The 22,413-nt window shown below is 36.6% G+C and overlaps 2 protein-coding genes across 3 annotated transcripts; one reads left to right on the forward strand and one right to left on the reverse strand.

Moving 5' to 3' along the window:
• The first annotated feature begins 207 nt into the window (after positions 1-207).
• LOC108769873 (uncharacterized) lies at positions 208-2,374 on the forward strand. The gene has a single exon (XM_018521094.1). The coding sequence runs from the start codon at positions 902-904 to the stop codon at positions 1,502-1,504; it is 603 nt and encodes a 200-aa protein (XP_018376596.1). The 5' UTR covers positions 208-901; the 3' UTR covers positions 1,505-2,374.
• A 2,093-nt stretch (positions 2,375-4,467) lies between these two features.
• Positions 4,468-22,051, reverse strand: Mgtor (nuclear basket protein megator). 2 transcript variants are annotated; one of them, XM_018521093.1, is made up of 12 exons: positions 21,703-22,051; positions 21,259-21,421; positions 20,950-21,171; positions 18,193-18,752; positions 17,657-18,048; positions 15,802-17,562; positions 13,286-15,730; positions 12,735-13,139; positions 12,290-12,640; positions 12,021-12,195; positions 11,469-11,747; positions 4,468-4,696 (listed from the first exon to the last, which is right to left on the reverse strand). In XM_018521093.1, exons 1-12 carry the CDS (start codon positions 21,872-21,874, stop codon positions 4,581-4,583), a joined length of 7,041 nt encoding a protein of 2,346 aa, XP_018376595.1. In that variant the 5' UTR covers positions 21,875-22,051; the 3' UTR covers positions 4,468-4,580. The 2 variants fall into 2 exon arrangements, with proteins under 2 accessions (XP_018376595.1, XP_018376594.1); XM_018521092.1 differs by having other exon boundaries at positions 11,421-11,747.
• Positions 22,052-22,413: the final 362 nt, after the last annotated feature.

Raw genomic sequence — 22,413 nt, forward strand, 5'->3', positions numbered from 1 at the left:
CGAAAACTATCTATTTTTGGACCTTGTGCCCATGAGGATTTTTGATCAGGACATCATGATCTACATTGTAGTAAAATTTCAGCCAATTCGGCTGAGATCCATTTTACATAAGATTAGTGCGGAATTCTTTAATCGGAAATATCGATAAAAATATTAATTCTAGATATCAATACATTATTGTTATTTTATTTCCTTAAATTATGTCATTACATTATTCATTATATTTACATTATTCATAGCTATCAATATGCTTGACAGATTCATTACCGGCTGTGACAATTATTATTCAAAGTGCAAAGGGTTAAACAGTAATGGCTGCACACTCGCTCGTAAAACGGTTGCACAATAAAGCGGAATCATCGCGGAAGGCACGCGCGATCTGGACTTTACGCGTGTTCTTGCGTGAGGCATGCGTGCGAGCTCTTCCATATATAAATACTCGTGTGTCAGTAGGAAAATCTCAGTCGGCCGATACTTGGTGCCTGTGTAGCTCTTCTCTCATCCAGCTACCACTGTTCAAAAGTTCACCACGTGATTTTCTTGCTTCTCGAAGGGAACGAAGTTTCAAAAAGGAAAGGAAGAAGAGAAGATATTTCACCTTTCAAGCAAACCCAAGTTTATTGTGCTTCCTTTTTCTTTAGAAGAGATAAATTTATAAAGCAAAAAAAATCTAAAAAATAAATCAATAAAGCAGAGAAAAATCCGAGAAGAAAAAGAATCTCTTCAGTTTTCTGAAAGCGTGGTGATTTCGTTCTTAAAAGGCGTAGTAAGAAGAATTTTTTATCCTTCCTACGTTCTTGATATCTTCAGTTTGATTTAGTATAACGAAATTCTTCTGAGCGAAAAAATCAATGGGACCAAGACCTTGCACGTTCAGTGATCAATAACGATCAATTTGTTGATGCCAGGGATCACAGATCAATTCAGCAATCAAGTACGATTGAGCTTCTCAGTAAAAAATCCAAGTTTTGAGTTTATTTTCCGACTAGGAAATCAGCTAGGACCAATAATGAAAGGCAAACCGAGGGGATCACTTCTAAGACTCTTGATTCTGGTCCTGACGACGGTGGATCAGATGATAGTAGTCTTGACGGCTCATCACAGCGGTCATTATCATCGAGTCTCAAGGAGGATCCATCTGCCACGTGCGATGGAGGCTACCAAGAAGTTTCTCTGCAGAGAGCCCCAATCGAGAGCTTATAATCTAAGGGATCTGGTGCACAGTATGCAACCAAGTGAGAGCGTGAATCAGCCGGTATACATTGTGGTGAAGAAGTGCGACAGCCACTCAGGCTGCTGTGTTAGCCCCGATCTCAGTTGCGCGCCGGTATCGTCGTCGATCTATCACGAAGACATAGAAGTTGAGGTTTGGAGCCTGTTGACGAATAGCACGAGGAGGGTATGGATCAGGATCGAGCAGCATGGCAGGTGCAGCTGCGAGATCAGTAGTGCTAGTGAGAGACTTAGAGAGGACACTCGGCCACCTAGTATACAAATTCTTTGATCCTTGAAGTTCCTTGGATCCTAGATTCAGCGCTGAAGCAGAGAACTGCAAGTAGATCGATCAACAGTTGGCTGATTATCCTGCATTTCGATTGACAACGCTGTACTGGAAGAAGAATAACGTGGAGTGTCAATTGAAATTGGTTACTTAAGACTGGGATTCATTTTTTTAAGATTTCTATGTGTATAGACTTTAATTTCTTAAGGTTTCCTTAAAATTGCGTATCGTAGTAGAACGGAGATTAAAGATGCGACAACACTGATTTGCTCGCCAAGAATTTTTAATATACAGTGCAATCTTATAAGAAAAACTGATATAAAGTGTTGATAAATGTATTTGTCGATTGTAGTTGGGAAACTGAGGACAGTTTTTATAATTAATACTCGACTTATCTACTCCGTTTACGGCAACATGATGGCAGAAAACAAGAAGCGATAAAGTGAAATTAGTTAGCAGACATTACGGACTTTGATACTCCAAATTAGCTTAATTAACAAATTTAATTAAGAAATTAAGAACTAATAGAAAATACAAAGAAAGTCGCTCAATAAGTGATTGTGATTGTGAAGGATTATGTCATGAAGAATACTTTGAATACAAAAATCATTATTTGGATGAGCGAGAAAAAGGAAACGAACCAAATAGGTAAATTAAAAAATTTCAAGATCCAATTTCGGTGACTAGTTTTCCGAAAAAAAAAACTTCGATTCTTCAGTCGATTAAGATTTATGTTTTATATATATAAATATCTTATACAGACATCTATTTTTATTGAGGACCTCTATCTCGTGGTGATATCTTTCAATGTTAACGTATTTATTAAACTTAAAACCGTGCCAAACTTCTTTTTTTATGCAATTTAGTGTTATAAAATAAATGTAAGAGGATTAGGATATCCCATCGGATATCAAAAAAGTAAGCCTTTTAATATAACGCATGTTATATTTCTTTGTGAATATTCTAAACATTCAAGATGTTCTATCTAAGTGATTACACGAAGTGAAGCTTAGCGACGATTATTATATTTTTAGCTGCCTCACAGATTGTGATCGTGAATAGTTTAGAAACACTTAGGACTACTTTTAACCCTTTCGCCTACAATATCTTGTGAGATATGTGGTAAGGAAATCGGGCCAAACATGAGTATTACGGGTGAGAGTTGTGGTACGTCGTTCGTACAAAGCTTAATTTTTTTTAATTTTTAAGAAAAAAGGGTTAATCGACATTGTGATAAAAGGATCATATCAATTTGTAGCGATAATACCAAGTTTCAAAGTGAGATTTGTGTTGGTTCCAACTACTCTTTTCATGCATTCGCATTCGCGTTTTCAATGTGATCTTTATATGAAAGTAGTAACGCGAAGCTAACAGCCACGTTAAATATAACTTCGCTATATATTTGCTAAATGCGATACTGTTCGTGCGGAGTTTACATTAGTTAAACAAAGTCCAGACGCAGCGGAAATAACTGCGTCTGTATGTAAATAGTTTTATACAAGGAGTGCGTGTCGCAAAATTATAGTACTCCATGAGCGATTTTTTTACAAGTTTAACTTCTGTAAATAAGCAATGAATTTTTTAATACTTATTTTATCTCGAATAGATTTATACATTAAATAAGTAAAATAAAATAATCGCGATTGTTATATAAAACGTAAGAAGAAACGTTTTATAATTTAATCTGCAATACAGTATTTTGACAGTTTTAAATTTAACGCAATTTTAGAAAACTAACCATTTATTCGTATTATAATTAATTAATTTATTAATGATTCTTTATAACGTAATAGTAAAATAATAAGAGAAAATCGCGAAAATCGATGTAAAATCAGCGTGTCGAAAGGATTCAATAGTATTCCTGTAGCATCTAATTAGCAACTAATGAACTCGAATATTATTTAATTTTTGTATTAATTAATTTTTATATACCAAATAATTTATGAAAGGCAAAACAATGAAAAAATATTTAAAAATATATAAAAATAAATTGCAGCTTTGACTATTTTTATACTAACTCGTATAAATTTATTTCTATATATGCATATTTGTTACCTCTATATCTTCAATCTTTTTATTTAAATTTTTATTTCAGGTAAAATAATTTCGACTGTTTTCCACTGAATCTTTTCAAACTTTCGTTCAATATTATTTTCGTAATAAAAAGCAATTTAATGATCTTTTTGCTTTAAAGACTTCAAAAGAAGAAACAAGTAAAACATTTTATATAAAATATAAGATTCGAAAAATTATAATAACTTTTACATTATAAAATTATTATATCAAAGTTAATTCTTTATATTTGAGAAAAATCGGTAAGTATATTAGTTTTCTTTTCCATTCTCGAGAAGCTGACATTAATTTTCAATTTTCACGACAGTCATTTCGTTATTAACTGTATCGCTTATCCGCCTGTCTATGAAAGACAGAAATAGCGAAACAATACGTATTCTCGATTTAGCGCGCAGACGTGTGAAAAGAATTGGACTGAAGCCCAAATGAGAGCCGGCGGCGCCGTTCAACGCCAACGCTCACAGACACTTGTTCTAAAGTCAATCTTGAAAAAAAAATCGTTGATTTGCGTACATTGAATGGAACTCGAATCGCATAAAAGTATTGTGTACAAATTATATAATATATTGTTTGCTGAATGCATTTAATTTTGTACTGCATGCTTTAAAAACAGTTTTTTTGGGATCTTCGGTTAAAATGGATTTCAAAATAAATTAATCAAACTCGAAAAAGAAACAGAACACTAACTTCGTTTTTTTTTAATTCTAAAATTTATTACTTTCTTATAATATTTTTAAAGTGACAAAATTATTACAAAATTGTTTTCAACTCTTAAATCTTTATTTAAAAAAAAATCACTTTTTCAATTTTTCTTAGAATCTATTGAGAACAAATATGAAAAAAATGATACTTTTTTTTTAAACAATTAGGAACGTTAAAACATTTATTACATAAATGAATGAATCAGTTTACTGATGTTTAACATAGTTGTGTTCGATAATATAAACTACATAGAATGTCTGGCGAATATAAGACGTACATTAGGCAGAGAAGATGCTGTGCAATATTACGAATATCGGGCATAAGGATATTTCGAGCGCATTCGTCGGCCTCGTGTTCCTCGTCCTCGTCCTCCCTCATTAGCGACCCCTCTAGCCGCATGTCCTCGCATCACAGGCTGTCCTGTGGAAATTGAAATGTTCCATGTTAACATTTGTACATAAAGCTTTTACAAAGTATTTTGAATATAAAAAATTATTTAAATGAAAGAGAGAAAGAGAGATAGATAGACCCTGCGCACAATAGAAGGAATAAGGAATTAGGAATAAAGAATAAACAATTTTAACTTATCAGAAACCGTGTATTCCGATATATCCGATTTCTGTGTTAGGTTAAAATTGTTTAGTCTTTATTCCTAATTCCTTATTTCTGCTATTGTGCACAGGGCCATAGACAGATAGATTCATAGATAGATAAGAGCGTTTATTGTTGTTGTAGGGCAAGCCCTTTAAGAACAAGATAGCAGGTGAGTGACGTTACAAGATGAGAAACGATTTAGAATTAAAAATAATAATAATATAATAATAATGTAAAAACTTATCTGATAACGCAGGGCGGAGACATAATAGAAGTGTGATTGGTATTAACATTGAGAGATATGAGCGAATAGCGACTCATATACTCCGGTTTAATCGAAACCCCGTAAAACATCTGAAAGGCTATACACAATGGAACGTGTAATTCAGCGATTGCTTTACAATGTCAAAGCCTGCGGGGGGAGGGGGGGAGGGGGAGGGAGGGAGAGACAGAAGAGATAGGAGATACGCTAAGCTAAACTTTTTAAAATAATTAGAGTCCGACCGAAACTTTTGCCGAAACTGACCCGAAGCACTCGGCTACATGTCGATTTTAACCGAAACCGAAACCAAATTAAAAAATAGGAATGGCCTATAAAGGCCATGTGTATAACCATGTCCATATATAATATACTTTTTCTTCATAAATATTATAATTTATTGAAATACTAATTTTTCGGCCGAAATTGAAAACCGAAATTTCGATTGTATGTCAATTTTGGCCAAAAAATATAAATACTTCTTCAATATTAAATATCATAATTTAATTATTGAAAAAATAATTACAAATATTAAAATTAATATTTATGAAGAAGATCTATATGGTTTGAGTCGAATCTAACGCGTAATGAGTGTTTGTTTTCAGTTTCAAAAAAGTAAAAGTTCCGATCAGACTTCAAAAATAATAGTTCAAAATCAAGTCAGTATATGCAAAGCAAAATAGGTTGAAGGCTAAGAAACGAGCAAACTAAAAGATGTTAAAATAAGTAAATAATAATTTAATATATGTACATATAAAATAATTATGAGTAGTAAATCATTCATCTTTTATATAAAGAATGTGAAAAAAACTCACGTTAATTAAGACTCCTGACTACTCAGCCAAGAACTCTGCGTAAAGTCACTAGATTGATAAAGTACCGCAAACTCTTTCAGAAATCATGCTTAAAAATGGCCGAAGTGCACATAGTACACGATTCGAACTACTACGGCTTGGTTACATTTACCCCGACCGAATAATATCTTTAAAATGCTCAAGCTCATACAGTAATCACACGTGTGACGTGTACTTTTGTGTTCCTGAACAATTTCGAACTGTACTTACACGTATCCTTCGTGCACTTTTATGCATAAAACTTCTACAACAAATAAATCCATATTAAACTAAAGAACACACAAATTAAGCATTCCTACATATTCTTTGGTCATAAATAAACTAATTACAATTCAACAACATTGATTTACGTACTCGACGGCTTCATTTTCACAAATAAAGTACGTGTATACAAATACGTGAATTCGAAATGGTTGCGTTTTTCTTAAACATGGATGCGAGTTTGCGGTACTTTATCAATCTAGTGACTTTAACTCTGCATTGATGGTGGCGACACCGAATCAGACGGCGGTCTAGCGAAACCGGCAGCAACACCACCTTCAAGCACGAGCCCGTGTCCGTGTGCACGCCGAGAGTGCGAGCGAGACAGCGAGCTCCTTCTCACACTAGTCGCTTGTTTTAAGCGACCGAAAATGTTTTCTCGGCAATCTCGGCCGCTCGGCAGTCCTAGGCAGCAATAAGGGGCGGGAGACATTCTAAATAACACATAAGTTAATAAATTGTAGTAATAGTGTACCCCTCCCATTAATTCAGAATCGTATAAATCGTGTTAAAACGCAACAGTGTATGAGATATTTAATTGTTTACGATTTTTCATAATCGTTATATACCTCCTTTATAAATTCGAGTAGCAAGAATAGTTCAGTAGAAGTAGAATTTTACCGGAAAAAAATTATAAACCAGCATTTCTTTTCACGAAAGTCTCGAAAAGCCATCAGAAAAGAAATGCATATGTTTGAGACTCGAGACTTGTGAAGAAAGTATGCGAAAAAAAATCGAATATTTGCAAAAAGCAACTACACGTTTTTCGCTTACAAAACGAAAGATATTGATTATATGGAAAAAAGTTCGGTATAAAAAATGTAGATATTCGAAATACCTACAAAATGAGACGTGGAACATTAAAATCGATCTATTAGTTCAGTAGAAAAAAAATAAAAAACACCGAAAAAGGACTTTTTTTCACTCGCTCTCTGTTTATTGAGATATAAACGCAAAGCTTTCAAATTCTCGTAAAATGCAGCCCTCGTAATGACGAACAAATCTAGCCCCGAACAAGCCTGAAATGTTCATTAGTTTTTGCAAAAAGCCATTTGTTCACTGAAAACCTATTTGTGGAAAACTTAATTTCTTCATCTTTGCGCAGTCGCACAGCAATTTACAGGGGTGATTTTTCTTCTTCAAGAGTTGCACTATCACGTACATTTAACAAAATGATTTTTTGCAGTTAAACTATTATAAAACTTAAAAAGTGAGTATCTTTTTCCGTATAAAAAAATGGAATAATTCTGTTAATATGCATCATATCAAATAGCCGTGTGAAGCATTCGACAACTGACATTTTTCTACGAATTTAAAAAAAAGATTATCCTCCGATTATTAAGAGTCGAGATAACAATTTTTTTTCAAAAAATCATTATGGCTCTAATTTTTAAGGTTAAGAATTCCGACTGGCACCAATTTATCAAGAATTGAATTTGCTGTTAAAAATTTCTCGAACTTTTTGCTGCCGAAAAAGTTTGTTTAAAACCACTGGAAAATTGAAGAACGCGAGCGAGGCAGTGCGCTGGGCGGAGTGGGGGAAGCCCCGGCGCGTAGTCGAGTGGGGAAGATCGGGCCGTTCGGTGATTCGCGCGTATCTATTTTGTGCGTTAAGGCGATGCTAAAGCCCCCTTGTTTTACCACATTCCTATTCGGTGGGATTTCTCCGTATTGGATGAACGGATTGCAAAAGTATTATTACTTAAATTATAGTACGCACACAGAGGATGTTTGCTACACTGGATTTTATGAGAAAATCGAAAAAAAATTATAAAATTTACTTATTTTTGGCTCGCACAGCTGTCACCTCGGATATATATTTGCTTGATATAAGAGTTTTAGAGTCCATATCTTGAAAATAAGCGGGCAGCAAACATCACATTATTGAAATGAACGATACCGAATTTGTAGAACTAAGATTGAAAGTCTAGAAAAGATATATTCCCACCGAATAGGAAATACGTGTATACAGATGCTTTGCGGAGACTGGGACTGTCAACAGAGCCGAAATTCCGTGTAGTAGTAGTTGCGCGGTCTTGCGATAGATGGTGCTGGCATATGTTAGATAAGAACAGATGTATGCGTTTGAGTAAGACAGAATGATATATATTATAAAATATAATGTAAAAACTAAATCAAAGATGTCGCCACTATTATCGAAATTGGAATTAAAAAAGTCTGTACTATCGACCTTGATTGAGTTGGGTAACCGGTTTAGCATCCCCTTAAGGGGATGCTGGAGTGACGGTTGAAGTTAATCAAGGTCGATAGTACAGACTTTCTTACATTCCAAATTCGATAATAGTGACATCTTTCATTCATTTCTTATACTTATTATATATCGTTGTGTCTCGCTCAAACGCATTCATCTGTCCTTATCTGACATATTGCAACGCCATCTCTTAGAAAGAGATCAACTAAAATACTGCTCGGTTTCACGTCAATTTTATTCGTAGTATACGAACGAAATTTTTGGCGACTCTTTTCTCTTATACCAAAGCCCCTACATCGTTTCTAAAAGCATAGGATTGTTCTTCAAGGTTTTCTGTAGGCTGCTGACTACTTATTTTAAACGTGTAAAATCTGAAACTTTTATATGCAGCACATATTGTGACGAGTTGACTGCAGGAGCCGGTGACAAAACTACAATTTTTGAGTATAGAGTGCATGTCTGATTAACAAATTTAAGTTACATTAGCTATGTTTCTTTATTTAATATGCTGTAAAAAGTGTCCAATTGGACAATTAAATGTATCGAATTATCAGTATAAAATTGTTTTTGTGAATTTAATTGCAGATGCAAATATAACATATGTAAACAAATAATTAATAAGTAATTTGCCAAATGTTAGCGTAACTGTTGAAGATAGTTGCAAAATATATTTTTCATGTAACACTAATTTACTTTTATATTTGCGAAAGTTAGTGTTATATCTTCAACAGTTACGCTAACATTTGGCAAATTACTTATTAATTATAATATTTGTTTACATATGTCATATTTGCATTTGCAATTAAATTCACAAAAACAATTTTATACTGATAATTCCATATATGTAATTTTTTAGTAATAAACCGAAAAAATAAAATTTCAAGATACAAAAAACTAAAAATATACATAAAAACTAAAAATTCATAGCTAAAATTACTTTGTGAAACATTTGGTTAAGCTATTTGCTTATATCTCGTCGAGCTATCCCAGATTTAAAAAAATCAAATTTCTACATCAATTTATTGCTGAGAAAATGTAAATTTAGTAAATTTTAACGTACGAAATCAGATACATGCGAGTCACTGAACGGCCCGATCTTCCCCACTCGACCGCGCGCCGGGGCTTCCCCCATGTCGCCCAGCGCGCTGCCTCGCTCGCGTTTTTCAACTTTCCAATGGTTTTAAACAAACTTTTTCGGCAGCAAAAAATTAGAGAATTTGTTAACAGCAAATTCAATTTCCTTGACAAATTGGTGCCAGACGGAACTATTGATTTTAAAAATTAGAGTCACAGTAATTTTTTGAAAAAAACTTGTTATCTCGGCTCCTAATAATCGGAAGGTAATATATTTTTTAAATTTGTAGAAAAATGTCAGTTGTCGAATGCTTCACACGGCTATTTGATATGATGCATATTAACAGAATTATTCCATTTTTTTATACGAAAAAAGATAGCCACTTTTTAAAGTCGTTTTATAATAGTTAACTCCAAAAAATCGTTTTGTTACTAAGTGTACGTGATAGTGTAACTCTTGAAGAAGAAAAATCACCCCGGTAAATTGCTGTCCGACTGCTCAAAGATGACGAAATTAAGTTTTCCGCAGACAAGTTTTTAGTGAACAAATGGCTTTTTGCAAAAACTAATGAACATTTCAGGCTTGTTCAGGGCTAGATTTGTTCGTCATTACAAGGGCTGCATTTTACGAGAGAATTTAAAAGCTTTGCGTTTAAATCTCAATGAACAGAGAGCGAGTGAAAAAAGGCCTTTTTCGGTGTTTATTTTTTTTTCTACTGAACTAATAGATCGATTTTGATGTTCCACATCTCATTTTGTAGGTATTTCGAATACCTACATTTTTTATATCGAACTTTTTTCCATACAATCAATATCTTTTGTTTTATAAGCGAAAAACGTGCTTTTCGCAACTATTCGATTTTTTTTCGCATATTTTCTTCTCGAGTATCAAACATACGCATTTCTTTTCTGATGGCCTTTCAAAGATTTTCGTAAGGAGAAATGCTGGTTTATAATTTTTTTTCTGGTAAAATTCTACTTCTACTGAACTATTCTTGCTACTCGAGTTTATGAAGGAGGCGTTATACGCTTATGAAAAATCGTAAACAATTAAATATCTCGTAAACTATTGCGTTTTAACATAATTTATACTATTCTGAATTAATAGGAGGGGTACACTATTACTACAATTTATTAAAACGTATATGCTATTTAGAATGCCCTTCACTCCTTATTTGATGCCTAGGACCGCTGAGCGGTCGAGATTGCCGAGAAAACATTTTCGGTCGCTTGAAACAAGCGACTAGTGTGAGAAGGTGCTCGCTGTCTCGTTCACTCTTGGCGCACCGCAGGCGGACATGGGCTCGTGCTTATATGTGTGTTACAACGCCGCACCACAATAAATGGCCTAACTTATAGGCATGAAAAAGTGACGTTTTGACGACGAAATTTATGTTGCGTGCTATTTCGTTATTATTTGCTTAATTGTGAAAATGTAACTTGTCTTGTACTTATCAAAGTCGTAATTATCGATGAAAACTAAAGTTATCTTGATTTTGTCTTTGATTGTTATCTAAATTTTATATGTAAAAGTGTATATTTTACTTGTTTTAATAGCTGTCGGACCATGTGTTTCTGCTCGAATATAAATTCACTTTACGCGTCTTTTACGACTATTTACTGACTGTCAACGCAAGAAAGAACAATTTTCATCGATTTTTGCAAGTGTTTTAAAGCGATTTCGTCAATTTGTTTCATCGAAATTGTCTTTATTTAATAGTGGGATGCAACATAAATTAACGTGTCATTCCTCGCTTCTGACGTCACGGTTCCAACATGGCCGCCACGACTAGTCAGGAGCCTTAAGGTAAAAAGATAATGTAATAAAAGAAAAGATCTTGTCTCGAAATAGACGAATGAAATCTTATTTAATCGTGCTTCGTTTCTCACCTCTACCCGACTGAGTTTCGCCCCACACAATTGGTGTAGGTCTCGCACCTCTTGCCCTCGGTGGAAAGGGTGATCTTGGCGATCTTCTCACTGTCATTCCTCTGGCATTATTGGCGTCACTTGCTGCCGCCAGACTCGCTGCCATTGTTCTTTGTCGTGTGTTACTAGACGGCGATGCTTCTGCTTCCCGATTCTCCTCCTCGACTTCTTCTTCGACAAGTTCGCTTCCTGCCTCTTCCGTCGCTTCTGCCGTGTCCACGGCATCATCCTCTCCGGATGCTAAAACTACTGGTTCTTCTTCCCTCTTTTCACCCTCCGAGCTCACTTCTGTGAAAATAAAAACAATAAAATCGCATACTCATTTTCGCGCACCGCGCGCCGCGCGTGCGCGCGTAGAAACTAAATTTTTTTAAAATAATATTTAAAATAATATTTGAAAATCAAGATCGTGTATGCAAAGCAAAATAGGAAGGTTGAAAGGCCAAAAAAGACCAAGCCGAACGGTGTTCGAATAAATCAATTTAAATCAATAATAATCAAATGAGAGAGAGAGAGAGAATGTTTTAAACTTTTGAATATGATTAGATTTCAATGAAATACCTTCGCTTGGAGTTGCGCTAGATTCTGTAGCTTCAGTGGAACCTCGTTGTTGATCATCAACACCAACAATATGAATGCTGGGAATGTTAGAGTCCTCAATATTATCTCCAGAAGTGACCGTTACAGTAACATGTGTTACGGTGCTCTCTTGTTCTTCAGATTGGCTGCTACTAGTCTGTTGCAATGAAGCGAAAGGGAAACATTAGTACCAATAGTTTCGATCCTTGATGTTTTCATAAGAAATTATATTAAAAACATAAATTTTTTACCGAAGGAGGTAAATCCGCAGCTGGGGAAACCTGAAGCGGTGTCGTGGGAACACTGCGACCAGTTCCACCATCCTCCAGCTGTGTCAGGTCCATTCTACTGTCATCCAGGCTTTCCTGGACAACAGCAGAATTGGTTGAACCAAAGATCCTAGTGTTAGAGCCTGTGGATGTTGTCAAAGACGGTGTCGAGGAAGCTGTCGTAGGTGCTGAAGAGTCTCCAAAAGTGAAACGCCCTTGCGGCACCTGCGGAGAACTCACAGCTTCACCGAAACCATCGCGACGAGGAACAAAGAGAGTAGGTGTACTTGGTACGATACAGTCGTCACCGCCATCTTCGTAACCTTGTTGTGGCTTTGGGGACAAAAAATTATGATAAAAAATTGGAATGATGTAAACTTTTTAAAATTTAATAATTAAATATCGTACAAGTATTTTAAATACCAACCAAAAGAAGATGCTGCTGTTGCTGCTGTCTGGGCATGGGCGCGATTCCTCTAGAGGACATGGCTGTGAAGGACGTGGCGGGTTCGGCGGTTGGTCCAGCGCTACTTATGGCTTCGGACTGTTGCTGATTTGCAGGAATAATTGCTTGGCCTTGTCTAGAGATTTCAACACTGGTGGAATCCTCCTCCATAATAATTTCCACCTCATTATTGTCTCGTTCAACTTCGACTTCGACTTCATAAGGCATTTCTTCCTCTTCCTCTATCTCTTCATACGTATCATTGTCAAATTCCTCCTCTTCCTGTGCTTGATGATTGCCTCCACCTTCACCTTCATCACAGTCCACCACTACTACGCATCCTTCTTCTACTTCTTCGTCTTGATCCCTCTGACTTGACGTAGGCACCTGAAGCGTTAAATGATTATCAATATTAAAATATTAAATCAATATTAGAAAGAGTTAAAATATTATTTTTGAAACTAAAAATTACAGATACAATAGAATACAATAGAAATGTAAATTGTTTCTTCTTTTTATACTCCTAATCTCACCTGATATTCCACTTCCGAAGCGCTGGCACTCGCGGTTGCGCTGATATCCGGTCTGATCCTCTTTGTTTTCGGACTCTGCACTTGCTCCTGACGTCCATGGTCCAATCCTTCAACTATCCCGGAACCAGAGGCGGTTGAGTCTCGACCTCGAGGTCTCTTGAGTCCCGTGGAAGCTTGAGAAGTACTGACCGACTGTGTGGAGCTACTCGCCACTGTCTGTTGCTGATCACTAACAGTAATCTGCTGCTGCTGCTGCTGTTGCTCTACTCTGGGACTCACTAGCGCTACTGTTTGTTGCTGCTGTTGTTGCTGCTGCTGGCATTGTTGCTGTTGCGGCTGCAAATTAAGTGTCTCCGCACTTTCTGGGTCTTCTCTCTGTGTTGACTCCGCCGATTCACTTAACTGTGGTTGCACCACTAACTGACGGAGACTACTGGTTTGTGCACTTTGTGAAGAAGTACTGGTGCTCGCTGGTTGGAAGTCGGTCAGACTGCTAGTCGGCGAGCTCGTCTCTGTAGTGTGTACTACCTGTTGTTGCTGCACCTGATGCGGCGCAACCATAACTGGTGCACCAGCTGTAGTTGGTAAAACTGCAGCTGTTCGCGACTGCACCACCACACTCATTGGTCTAATGCTGGCCAATGGTGTTTCCGCTCTGGCAGACATCGGTTTAATGTTCGCTGTTGGTGGCTCCGTAGTCGCGCTTACCCCGCTTACTCCCGATAACTGTCTTTGGAGTTGAGCAACCCGCTGTAAAAGCGCTTCCTTTTCTGCCTGTATCTCTGATTTCTCGTGCTCCAATCTAGACATGCGACCTTCCATCTGAGATTTCAGTGCCACTAATCGTGCGTCATGCTCTGTATCAGAATCTCCTTGAACTCCGGCGCTGCCTCCCGTAGATTCTATCCTGGATTTTAGATCCAATAATTCTTTCTCGCAGATCTTCTTAGACTCTGTCAATTGCATAATCTTCGTTCTGGCGCCCTTAAGCACCTGTTTCGCTCTCTCTTCCTTCTCTACACTGCTGCGATTCATGGCTTCAATTTCTTTTCGCAGATTATCAGCTTCACTTTGAGCTACTACTATTTGGCGAGTTACCTCATCTATCTTCGTCGTGAGCTCGATGTTCGCTTGGCGAAGTTCCTGGCGGCCTTCCTCTCGCAGTTGATCTTCGCGTTCTTGTGTTGCCACACCGGAAGCATCCTCGTTTCTGATTTCCTCATTGCGATTCTTCTCTTCCTCGACGCTTTTCGCGAGTTCTTCAAATTGCGTTTTATACTTTTTAGCTATTTTGCGGATCTGAATTTCCTTGTTTTTAACATCATTAAGAATGGCATCCTTATCACTTAACTCCTTCCTAAGGGAAGCCAAATCCTTCGCCTTCGAAGAAGAATCGGCTAGTGCCTCATTAAGCTCCTGACCCAGCTTGCGAACCTCTTCTGATGCTCGCGACATATGTTCATCTTGAGTTTGTATCTGTCTTTGCAATTGCGTCAGTTGCTCCTCGAGTTTCGCCTTTTCTGTTTTCACTTGATTGAATTCTTCGGTTCTCTTTGTATGAGTTTCCCTCTCTGACGTCAACAATTTACTTAGGTTCTCTCTTTCAGTTTGAAGTCGTCGCCAGTCTTCAGGGCTAGCCTTATTCGCTCTTTCCAATAACGTATTTGCTCTTTGCCTCCATCTGGTTGCTTCGCCTTTCAAGCTAGTATTTTCTTCTGTCAAAGCTTCTGTTTTGGCTGTCAAATCTCTGGATATATCTCGAAGAGGTACTACCTCTTCCGATAAAGAGTTCACTTTGGTTGTAAGTTCGTTGACTTTCACACTAAGACTATCTCTTTCTTCCCTGAGAATTCGATTAGAATCAGTGATGGCATTTAAAGTCTCCACCTTGCGCAGCAATTCTGCATGCTTGGATGTGGTCATTACATTAATCTCGGACTTCTCTCGTTCGGAATTTAGCGAAGTTTCAGTTTCTTTCAACCGCTTCTCCACTATCTCGACCTGTGATTTTAATCTGAGATTTTCAGCTCTAAGAACATCGGTTTTGGCTATGGCCAAATCCTTCTCTCTTCTTAAATATTTCATAACTCTCAACAATTGTTCAACTGATTTGGAGTCTTCCTCCAAAGAACTGAAACTCTTATTTAGAGCTTCCAGGCTAGTATCAGGACTGTCTCTTCCGCTGCTAATTTTTGTCTGTTGACTCTGCATGATGGCTACTCGATCACCCAACTCCTGAATCTGATTGTGCAGAAGTACATTCTGCGTATCAAGATCCATAATTCTCTTTTGAGTTTCTTCAACCTCATTCACAAGCTTCTGTTCTCTTTCTTTTGAGGCTGATTTCTCAACTTCCAAAGCTTGCATTGCTGCATTTCGTTCTAGAGTCAAAACATCAAGTCGCTGCTGAACATGTTGAGCTTCCTCTTTCAACTTTGTCAAAATCTGCAAAAATATTTATGTAAAGAAATAGTATATAAATTCATATAAATATATTCCTTCGTTATTAGACTTACCTGCAAATCGGACGAATGCTGCAGCATTTCTCTGGTGTATTTGTCTTCTGCTTCTTTGACAGCGATAGAAGCAGATTTCAGATCTGTCTTTAACAACTCCAATTCACCTTTCAACTCATCGAGTTCTTCAATCTTTCTCTCAGCTTCAGCCAATCTATCCCTCAGCTCCGAATCGGTTTCTTGCCTACCATTTGATATCTTCGCCAGGTCATCACCCAATTCCTTCACTCTTTTTTGCAATGAAATGATCTCCACACGTGATTCTTTAAGAGCATTCTCTAGCTCTTCTTTACATTTGTTATATTCAGTTGTCAACTCTGTCAACTGTGTTTCTGCGCTCTCTGCAATGTCACAATACTGCTGACTTTGTTGTCTTGCTGCTTTTAACTGTTCGGAGAGTGAATTTATTTCAACCTGAGAGATATTCAATTGTATTTCCAACTCCTTTACCCTCTTCACAAGACCTTCATCACCTGTCAAAGGTTTAGTGATGGAATGGGCAGCTGCTTGTCTTAATTTATTGTTTAATTGATCAATTTTTTGACTACTCTGAGTTTCAGTCTCTCTCGCTTGATCTAACTCCATTCTCAATCTCTCACATAATTCGCGTTCTTCTTTTAGTCTTTCTTGAGCAGTCGTCAACTGTCTCTCTAAATGACCCGCCAATTCTCTGAAGCGATCCTGTTCTTCCTGAAGACGACGTCGAAGAGCAGCGCATTCCCTGTTGGCGTCATCGAGTCTCTGCTCGGCCCTAAGCTGTCCTTCAGCCTGGACTCGCTCCAAGCTAGCCTTAATAGACTCCATATCTGCCTTAAGCAATGCTTGAGTCTGTCTTTCTCTTTGGTAAACTTCTCGCTCCTTTAAGAGACGTCCCTCGGTGTCCCGCAAAAGTTGACGTTCCTGACGAAGATTTTCTAGTTGAACTTCCGCTCGAGATAAGCGAGTTTGAGCGGCGAGCGTCTCATCTTTTAGTATCATAATACTTTGCTCATGTTTGCTAATGGTGATGTTGTAATTGGTGCATTTCTCCTCAAGTGCTTTGATCTGAGATTTGTATGAAGCGACATTACCCTGCAAAAGTGAGAATCTCTCATTCGCTGAGTCCAACTGCGCCCTAAGTCTGCAACACCTCGCCGAATTCGATTCTGCTTCCTTTCTGAGTCTTTCAACTTCTTCACTCAACATCTTTTCATGCGCAGTTCGTTCTTTGCGATATATCTCGTATTCATCCGAAATATGTTTCAATTGATCTTCAGCTTCCTTTAATTTCTTGAGCAACTTTTCTTTTTCTTCATCACTTTTCGTTGTCTTTGACTCCTCTTCTGATTTGGATTTGCCCTCTTCGATATCTTTATCCACTTGCTCCTTCTTTTCATTGGAATTCTTCATGTGTTGATACATGTTTTTGTACATGTCTCTCTGCTTTAAGAGACCATCCAACATTTTTGACTGCCTATCTTGCGCAACTTGCATCTCTGTCAATTGTTCCATGTAACGATCTAGCTTCTCCTTCATTTCGCCCGAATTTATTTCATCGGTGGCTCGCTCCATTTCTTCTTGTCTGGATGATAATGCGCGGACAATTGCTAAGAGCTTCTGGTTGTTCTCCTGCAATTCCTCGATATCTTTAAATGTTACCAACTTTTTACTAATGATTTGCGATGACGAGATGTCACCTGTGTCTATAGAAGAAGACAAATTTCTCGTTTCCATGTGAGTGTTGGTGCGGCTTTCTTGGACTTCTTTGAGCAGATAACATACCTATAAAAATGTCAAAAAATGTTTGATAATTATATATCACGATGGGTCATTTGAATTTATCACTTAAATTCTAGTTTGTTGTGTAATAACTCACTTGTCTAGCTAAGTCAGACAATTCAGTTTTCAGCCTTTGATTTTCTGTAGAATGATGCTTGGAAAGACGATTAGCCTCATCGGAATTTTCATGAAGACGTTGATTCTCTGCGAGAAGGTCGTCCAGCCTGTTTGTTAGGGTCGTAATATTCGCCATAGCCGTTTCATAATCTTGACGTTGTTGCTGCAATAACGGTGCCTTCTGCTCCAGTTCGCGAAGAATTACATCCATCTGAGACTTCAAGCGTTCATTTTCTTCACGCTCTAAATTTAAGTCATTGGTGACTTCAACTAATTGGGTGTAAATCTGCGTGAGGCTTAAACCTTTTCGTAACACTCGACTGGTTACAGCTGCTGCTGGTGCCAATTGTTCTACCGCTTGATTTAATTTCTCTATAAAATTTGTACAAATATTATAATAAATAAAATACATCTAATAAAAGAAATAATTAAGAATATAACATTACATACAGAAAATCAAATATGATACCAGCATTAATGTATTGAATATGACAAAGAATTAGATACGCGACCCACCTTGTTGAATATTCTTCAATAATTCATTAGCATTTTCTAACTCTTTTGTCAGTTCCTGGATATTTTGTTCTTTGTCATCAATATCTTGTTTGTGTTGGACCAGTAACTGATTGTACTTTGTCTCTAATGTTCCATATTCTTCCGCGGTGCTATCCACAAGTTTCTGTAGCTCGCTTGCTGCATTAGAAAGTGCCTCGGCTTTAGCATTAGCATCATCCTTCATCGACTCGTATAAGCTAGCTAGATTTTTCTGCGCATTGATTTCTTTTTGGTAGGAATCGTTTATAGCAATTTCATGGGCACGCTGTTGTTCCACTTTCTGAGCCAGTTCATCGGACTGTTTTTGAAGAGAAGAAACCGATTCTCGCAGTTGAGAATTGGCTTCATTGGCTATTCGCAATTCTTCCTCGCGCTGGGATAATTTAGTATCAATTAAAAGAGCTCTGGCGGAAGATTCAGATCTTGCTGTCTGAAGTTCAGACGTTCTCCTAGCCAACTCTTCTTCAAGGCCTGCCATTTGTTGGGAGAGAAGCACTCGTTCTTGCTCCAGTCGTTTCTCTCTACATATACGTACGATTTAAATTAAAAATATATTTTGTATATATAATTAAAGATATATTCATACATGTATATTATACAGGGTTTGGAAAATAATAATAAATCTTTCGCATAGGGGCAGAATGGACTAAACTGAGAAGAAAAGTCCTCTATTATTTTGCAATTTTTGCAATAGTTAACAAGATGTAAATTGCTAAAAATTGCCGAAAATTGGTTTTCAATAGTTTTTTACTCAAATATTATTAACTTTACAGAAAAACTGCAAGAAACAAAAATTGTTTATTTTCTTCTCATAGAGCTCTAAGAATTTTTTTAGAATTTTTTCTGAATTTTTTAATACTGTATTTGCTCATATTGGTAAAAATGAGAAAATGCAATACTAAAAAGTTGATAAAAAATTCTGAAAAAATTCGAAGAGTTCTATGAGAAAAAAAATTAACAATTTTCGTCTTTTGCAGTTTTTCTGTAAAGTTGATAGTATTTGAGTAAAAAAATTATTGACCAATTTTCGCCAATTTTTTTAGCAATTAATATCTTGTTAACAATTGCAAAAATTGCAAAATGATAGAAAACTTTTCTTCTCAGTTTAGTCCATTCTGTCTCCATGCGAAAGATTTATCATTATTTTCCAAACATTCTGTATATTAAGAATGTATTATTAAAATTAATTATATTGTTACAAAACGCATAAAATAAAAAATTTAATAACTCTAAGTAATAATATAATGTAATTATATGTATACTTTATAAATATGCTAAAAAAAAACAAGTTTCATTCAAGTATTTAGAAAATAGGAAATAAAGGCCCAGGACTGCAAATCGACGCCTGAGCCATAGAAGGTGCTATATCGAGAAAAACATGAAGAAAGGTTTATGTCAAAAAATGAATGAAAAGCGGTCTATTTCGCATAACCCCGGATCTACAATAGGGTTTTAAACCTTAAGCCATAAGAAATGGGCGAATCACAGTCGCTTATTCTTCTTGGATTCGACTGTAATTGGTCAGTTTCTTACGGCATAAGGCATAAAACACCTATTGTAGATCCGGACTAAGGCGTGAAGATCGGTTTATGTCGGAACGCATACGAAGTACAATTTATATCGAGAAAATAAAGACGGTTCAAGTCGCATGAAAAAAAGAGGTTATATAGCAATATATTTTCTTCTCATAAATTTTATAATGGTACGACTGAGAATGGGAATCGTCTTGATTTTCAATCCTGTTTCTCGCACTCATTTATTCGTATATTATTTAATTTTCCGTAACTAAATTTGTATAATTTATGAGTAGCGAATATCGCGCTACATAGATCCTTCTTTAATTTCATGCAACTTGAACCGTTCTTCTTATTTTCTCAATATAAACCGTACTTTGTATGTGTTCCAACATACCGGTCTTCACGCCTCACGTAAAATAGATCGCTTTTCATTCATTTCTTGACAGAGACCTTTTTTCATGTTGTTTTCGATAGCACCTTCTACAGCTCAGATCAGGCGTCGAAATATGGTATATATGCATGTACATGTATAGTACATACAAATTCACAATGGATTATAAATAAGCTAGGCCAGTCCAATTTGAGCTCCGGACACAAAAAAATTCAATCTGAGTTAGACTTTTAACGAGGGATTGTAAAGCGTTGATATGCATCTAAGTGACGCTTATCGACACTTTATAGTTTTAAAATCTTACATCGACTTTTTTTACGTCAATGGCTTTGCGTTTTGGCTCCAGAGCTCAAATTGGACAGACCTGATTTAAGCATTAAAGATCTAGCTTTGACCTTTATTTCCCCATTTCTTATTGGTTTTCACTCGTATATATGGTCCAATAAAGATTCTTATTTTCAAGTATTCATTAGTCGAGTGCAAACATGACATGGCATACAGCGCACTGGTCTATCATACCAGAGATTCCAGGTTTGATCCTGGTAAGAACTAAAATATTTACACTAGTGTCTCCTCTCGGAAAAGATTGGCAACCTCCCGAGAATATCCTTACCCACAGAAACACTTCTCTAAAAATCCATCGTTTGGAACTAGCATTAAAACTATAGGTATATATATATGCTTGTGACAATTGAATAATTAACGTGAGCCCCACAAACATATATATATATATATATATATAAGAAAGGTGTATACAGGCCAGAGGCCTAATATAAAAAGAAAAAGTTTTAATTTTATTTCTTGACTTACTTGAAGTCCAAGGTCATTTCTCGACTACGAATTTCCTCTGTGTCAGCCAGAGTTTGACACTTGGCTGCAATGGCAGATTGAAGCTGATTACTTAAAGATGATAATTCGGTACGCATTCTTTCGATCTCAGTATCCCTTCTTTCCACTTGCAGCTGCAGTGCACTTGCCTCATCTGTGGCTATATCTCTTTGTCTACGTAATTCACTATTTTCCTTCTCCAATCTACAATTCATTTAATAATTGCCATTAAAATATTACAAATGATTTTTTCAATAAACAATCAAATATTAGAATTGTGTATAACATTACCGTTTGACAGATTCCTGTAATCTGTGTACTTCTATTTTCACTTCCTCAAGATTGCTACAAATTTCTATATTGGTCTTTTCCGTGAGCTCTAACTTCCCTTTATATTCTTCAAGATCCAACTTCTGTTCTGCAAGTTCTTTCTGCGCCTTCTCCAAATTTTGCTCTGTAAATCAAGATGTTACATAAAGTTCCTGTCATTCATTTAATCACACAAGTCTTTATTTTAGATAAATTTTAGTATTGCCAGAGGTTATTTGCTATCGATATTTATAAAATTAAACAAATTTAAAATATTTTCAATAAATAATGAAAGCATTAATAGAAAAAAAAAACTTAAATTTTAAAAAAGAAATTAAAATTATTGAAGTTTCTGGAATAGACATATAAAAACATTTGTTCCCGAAATATTCGGAAGTGTGACCTTCAAACCGGCGTCCAACTTACCCAAGCATTTTCGGTTCGTCTCGAAAACCGCCTTGGCGGTAATGAACTCCTCAAATCTGTTATTAAAATGTACATTGATCTTTCTCACTAATTCTCTCGGGATTTGTGTTAGCTCCTCGTCGTTCGCAATCTCAAGAAGAACGTTATGATCGCTCTCCTCGACCACTTCCATGTTGTTCGAATTGTTTATAATCGATAGTGAATCAATCGGACTATATAACTAGAATTCTCACACTCCAAGATTAAAATATGGAATCTTCTCCAGCGGGCACCATATTTGCGTCTCTATACTACTGACGGTTATCACGTTTCTACAATAAACGGCATTCACCTTTTCTAACCACTTCGTCGTTACTTTATCGTCACGATCGTCAATGGCTTAGTTTCCACCAAGGATTTAATCCGGATCAGAATGTAAGAATCAACCAACTACAGTCGAGCATTCCCCTGTCGTTAAACTGTAACAGGGAAATACTCGATTGTAATTCGTTGGTTCTTACATTCTAATCCGGTTTAAACCCTCGATGGAAACCAAGCCAATCATTATGGAATACTGGAAATTGGAATGGTGGAATTGAAGCAATGCGCATGATGGAGATGGAGATGGGCGAATTTCGACCAATCAGACGCCAGCGGCACTGACGGCACCTTTGACTATATACCTCTGGACTGCTAGTTACCCCCACTTTTCCTACCTTTTCCATAAGATAG

Source organism: Trachymyrmex cornetzi, unplaced genomic scaffold, assembly GCF_001594075.2.
Source record: "Trachymyrmex cornetzi isolate Tcor2-1 unplaced genomic scaffold, Tcor1.1 scaffold961, whole genome shotgun sequence".
Classification (NCBI taxonomy): Eukaryota; Metazoa; Arthropoda; class Insecta; order Hymenoptera; family Formicidae; genus Trachymyrmex; species Trachymyrmex cornetzi.

Coding starts and splice junctions, on each gene's coding strand:
- Mgtor (XM_018521092.1), bottom strand. CDS start 21,874: ATGGAAGTGGTCGAGGAGAGCGATCATAACGTTCTTCTTGAGATTGCG. Junction 18,049..18,192: donor ATTGAAGAATATTCAACAAG/GTGGGTCGCGTA, acceptor CAAATTTTATAG/AGAAATTAAATCAAGCGGTA. Junction 15,731..15,801: donor AGCATTCGTCCGATTTGCAG/GTAAGTCTAATA, acceptor ATATTTTTGCAG/ATTTTGACAAAGTTGAAAGA.
- LOC108769873 (XM_018521094.1), top strand. CDS start 902: ATGCCAGGGATCACAGATCAATTCAGCAATCAAGTACGATTGAGCTTC.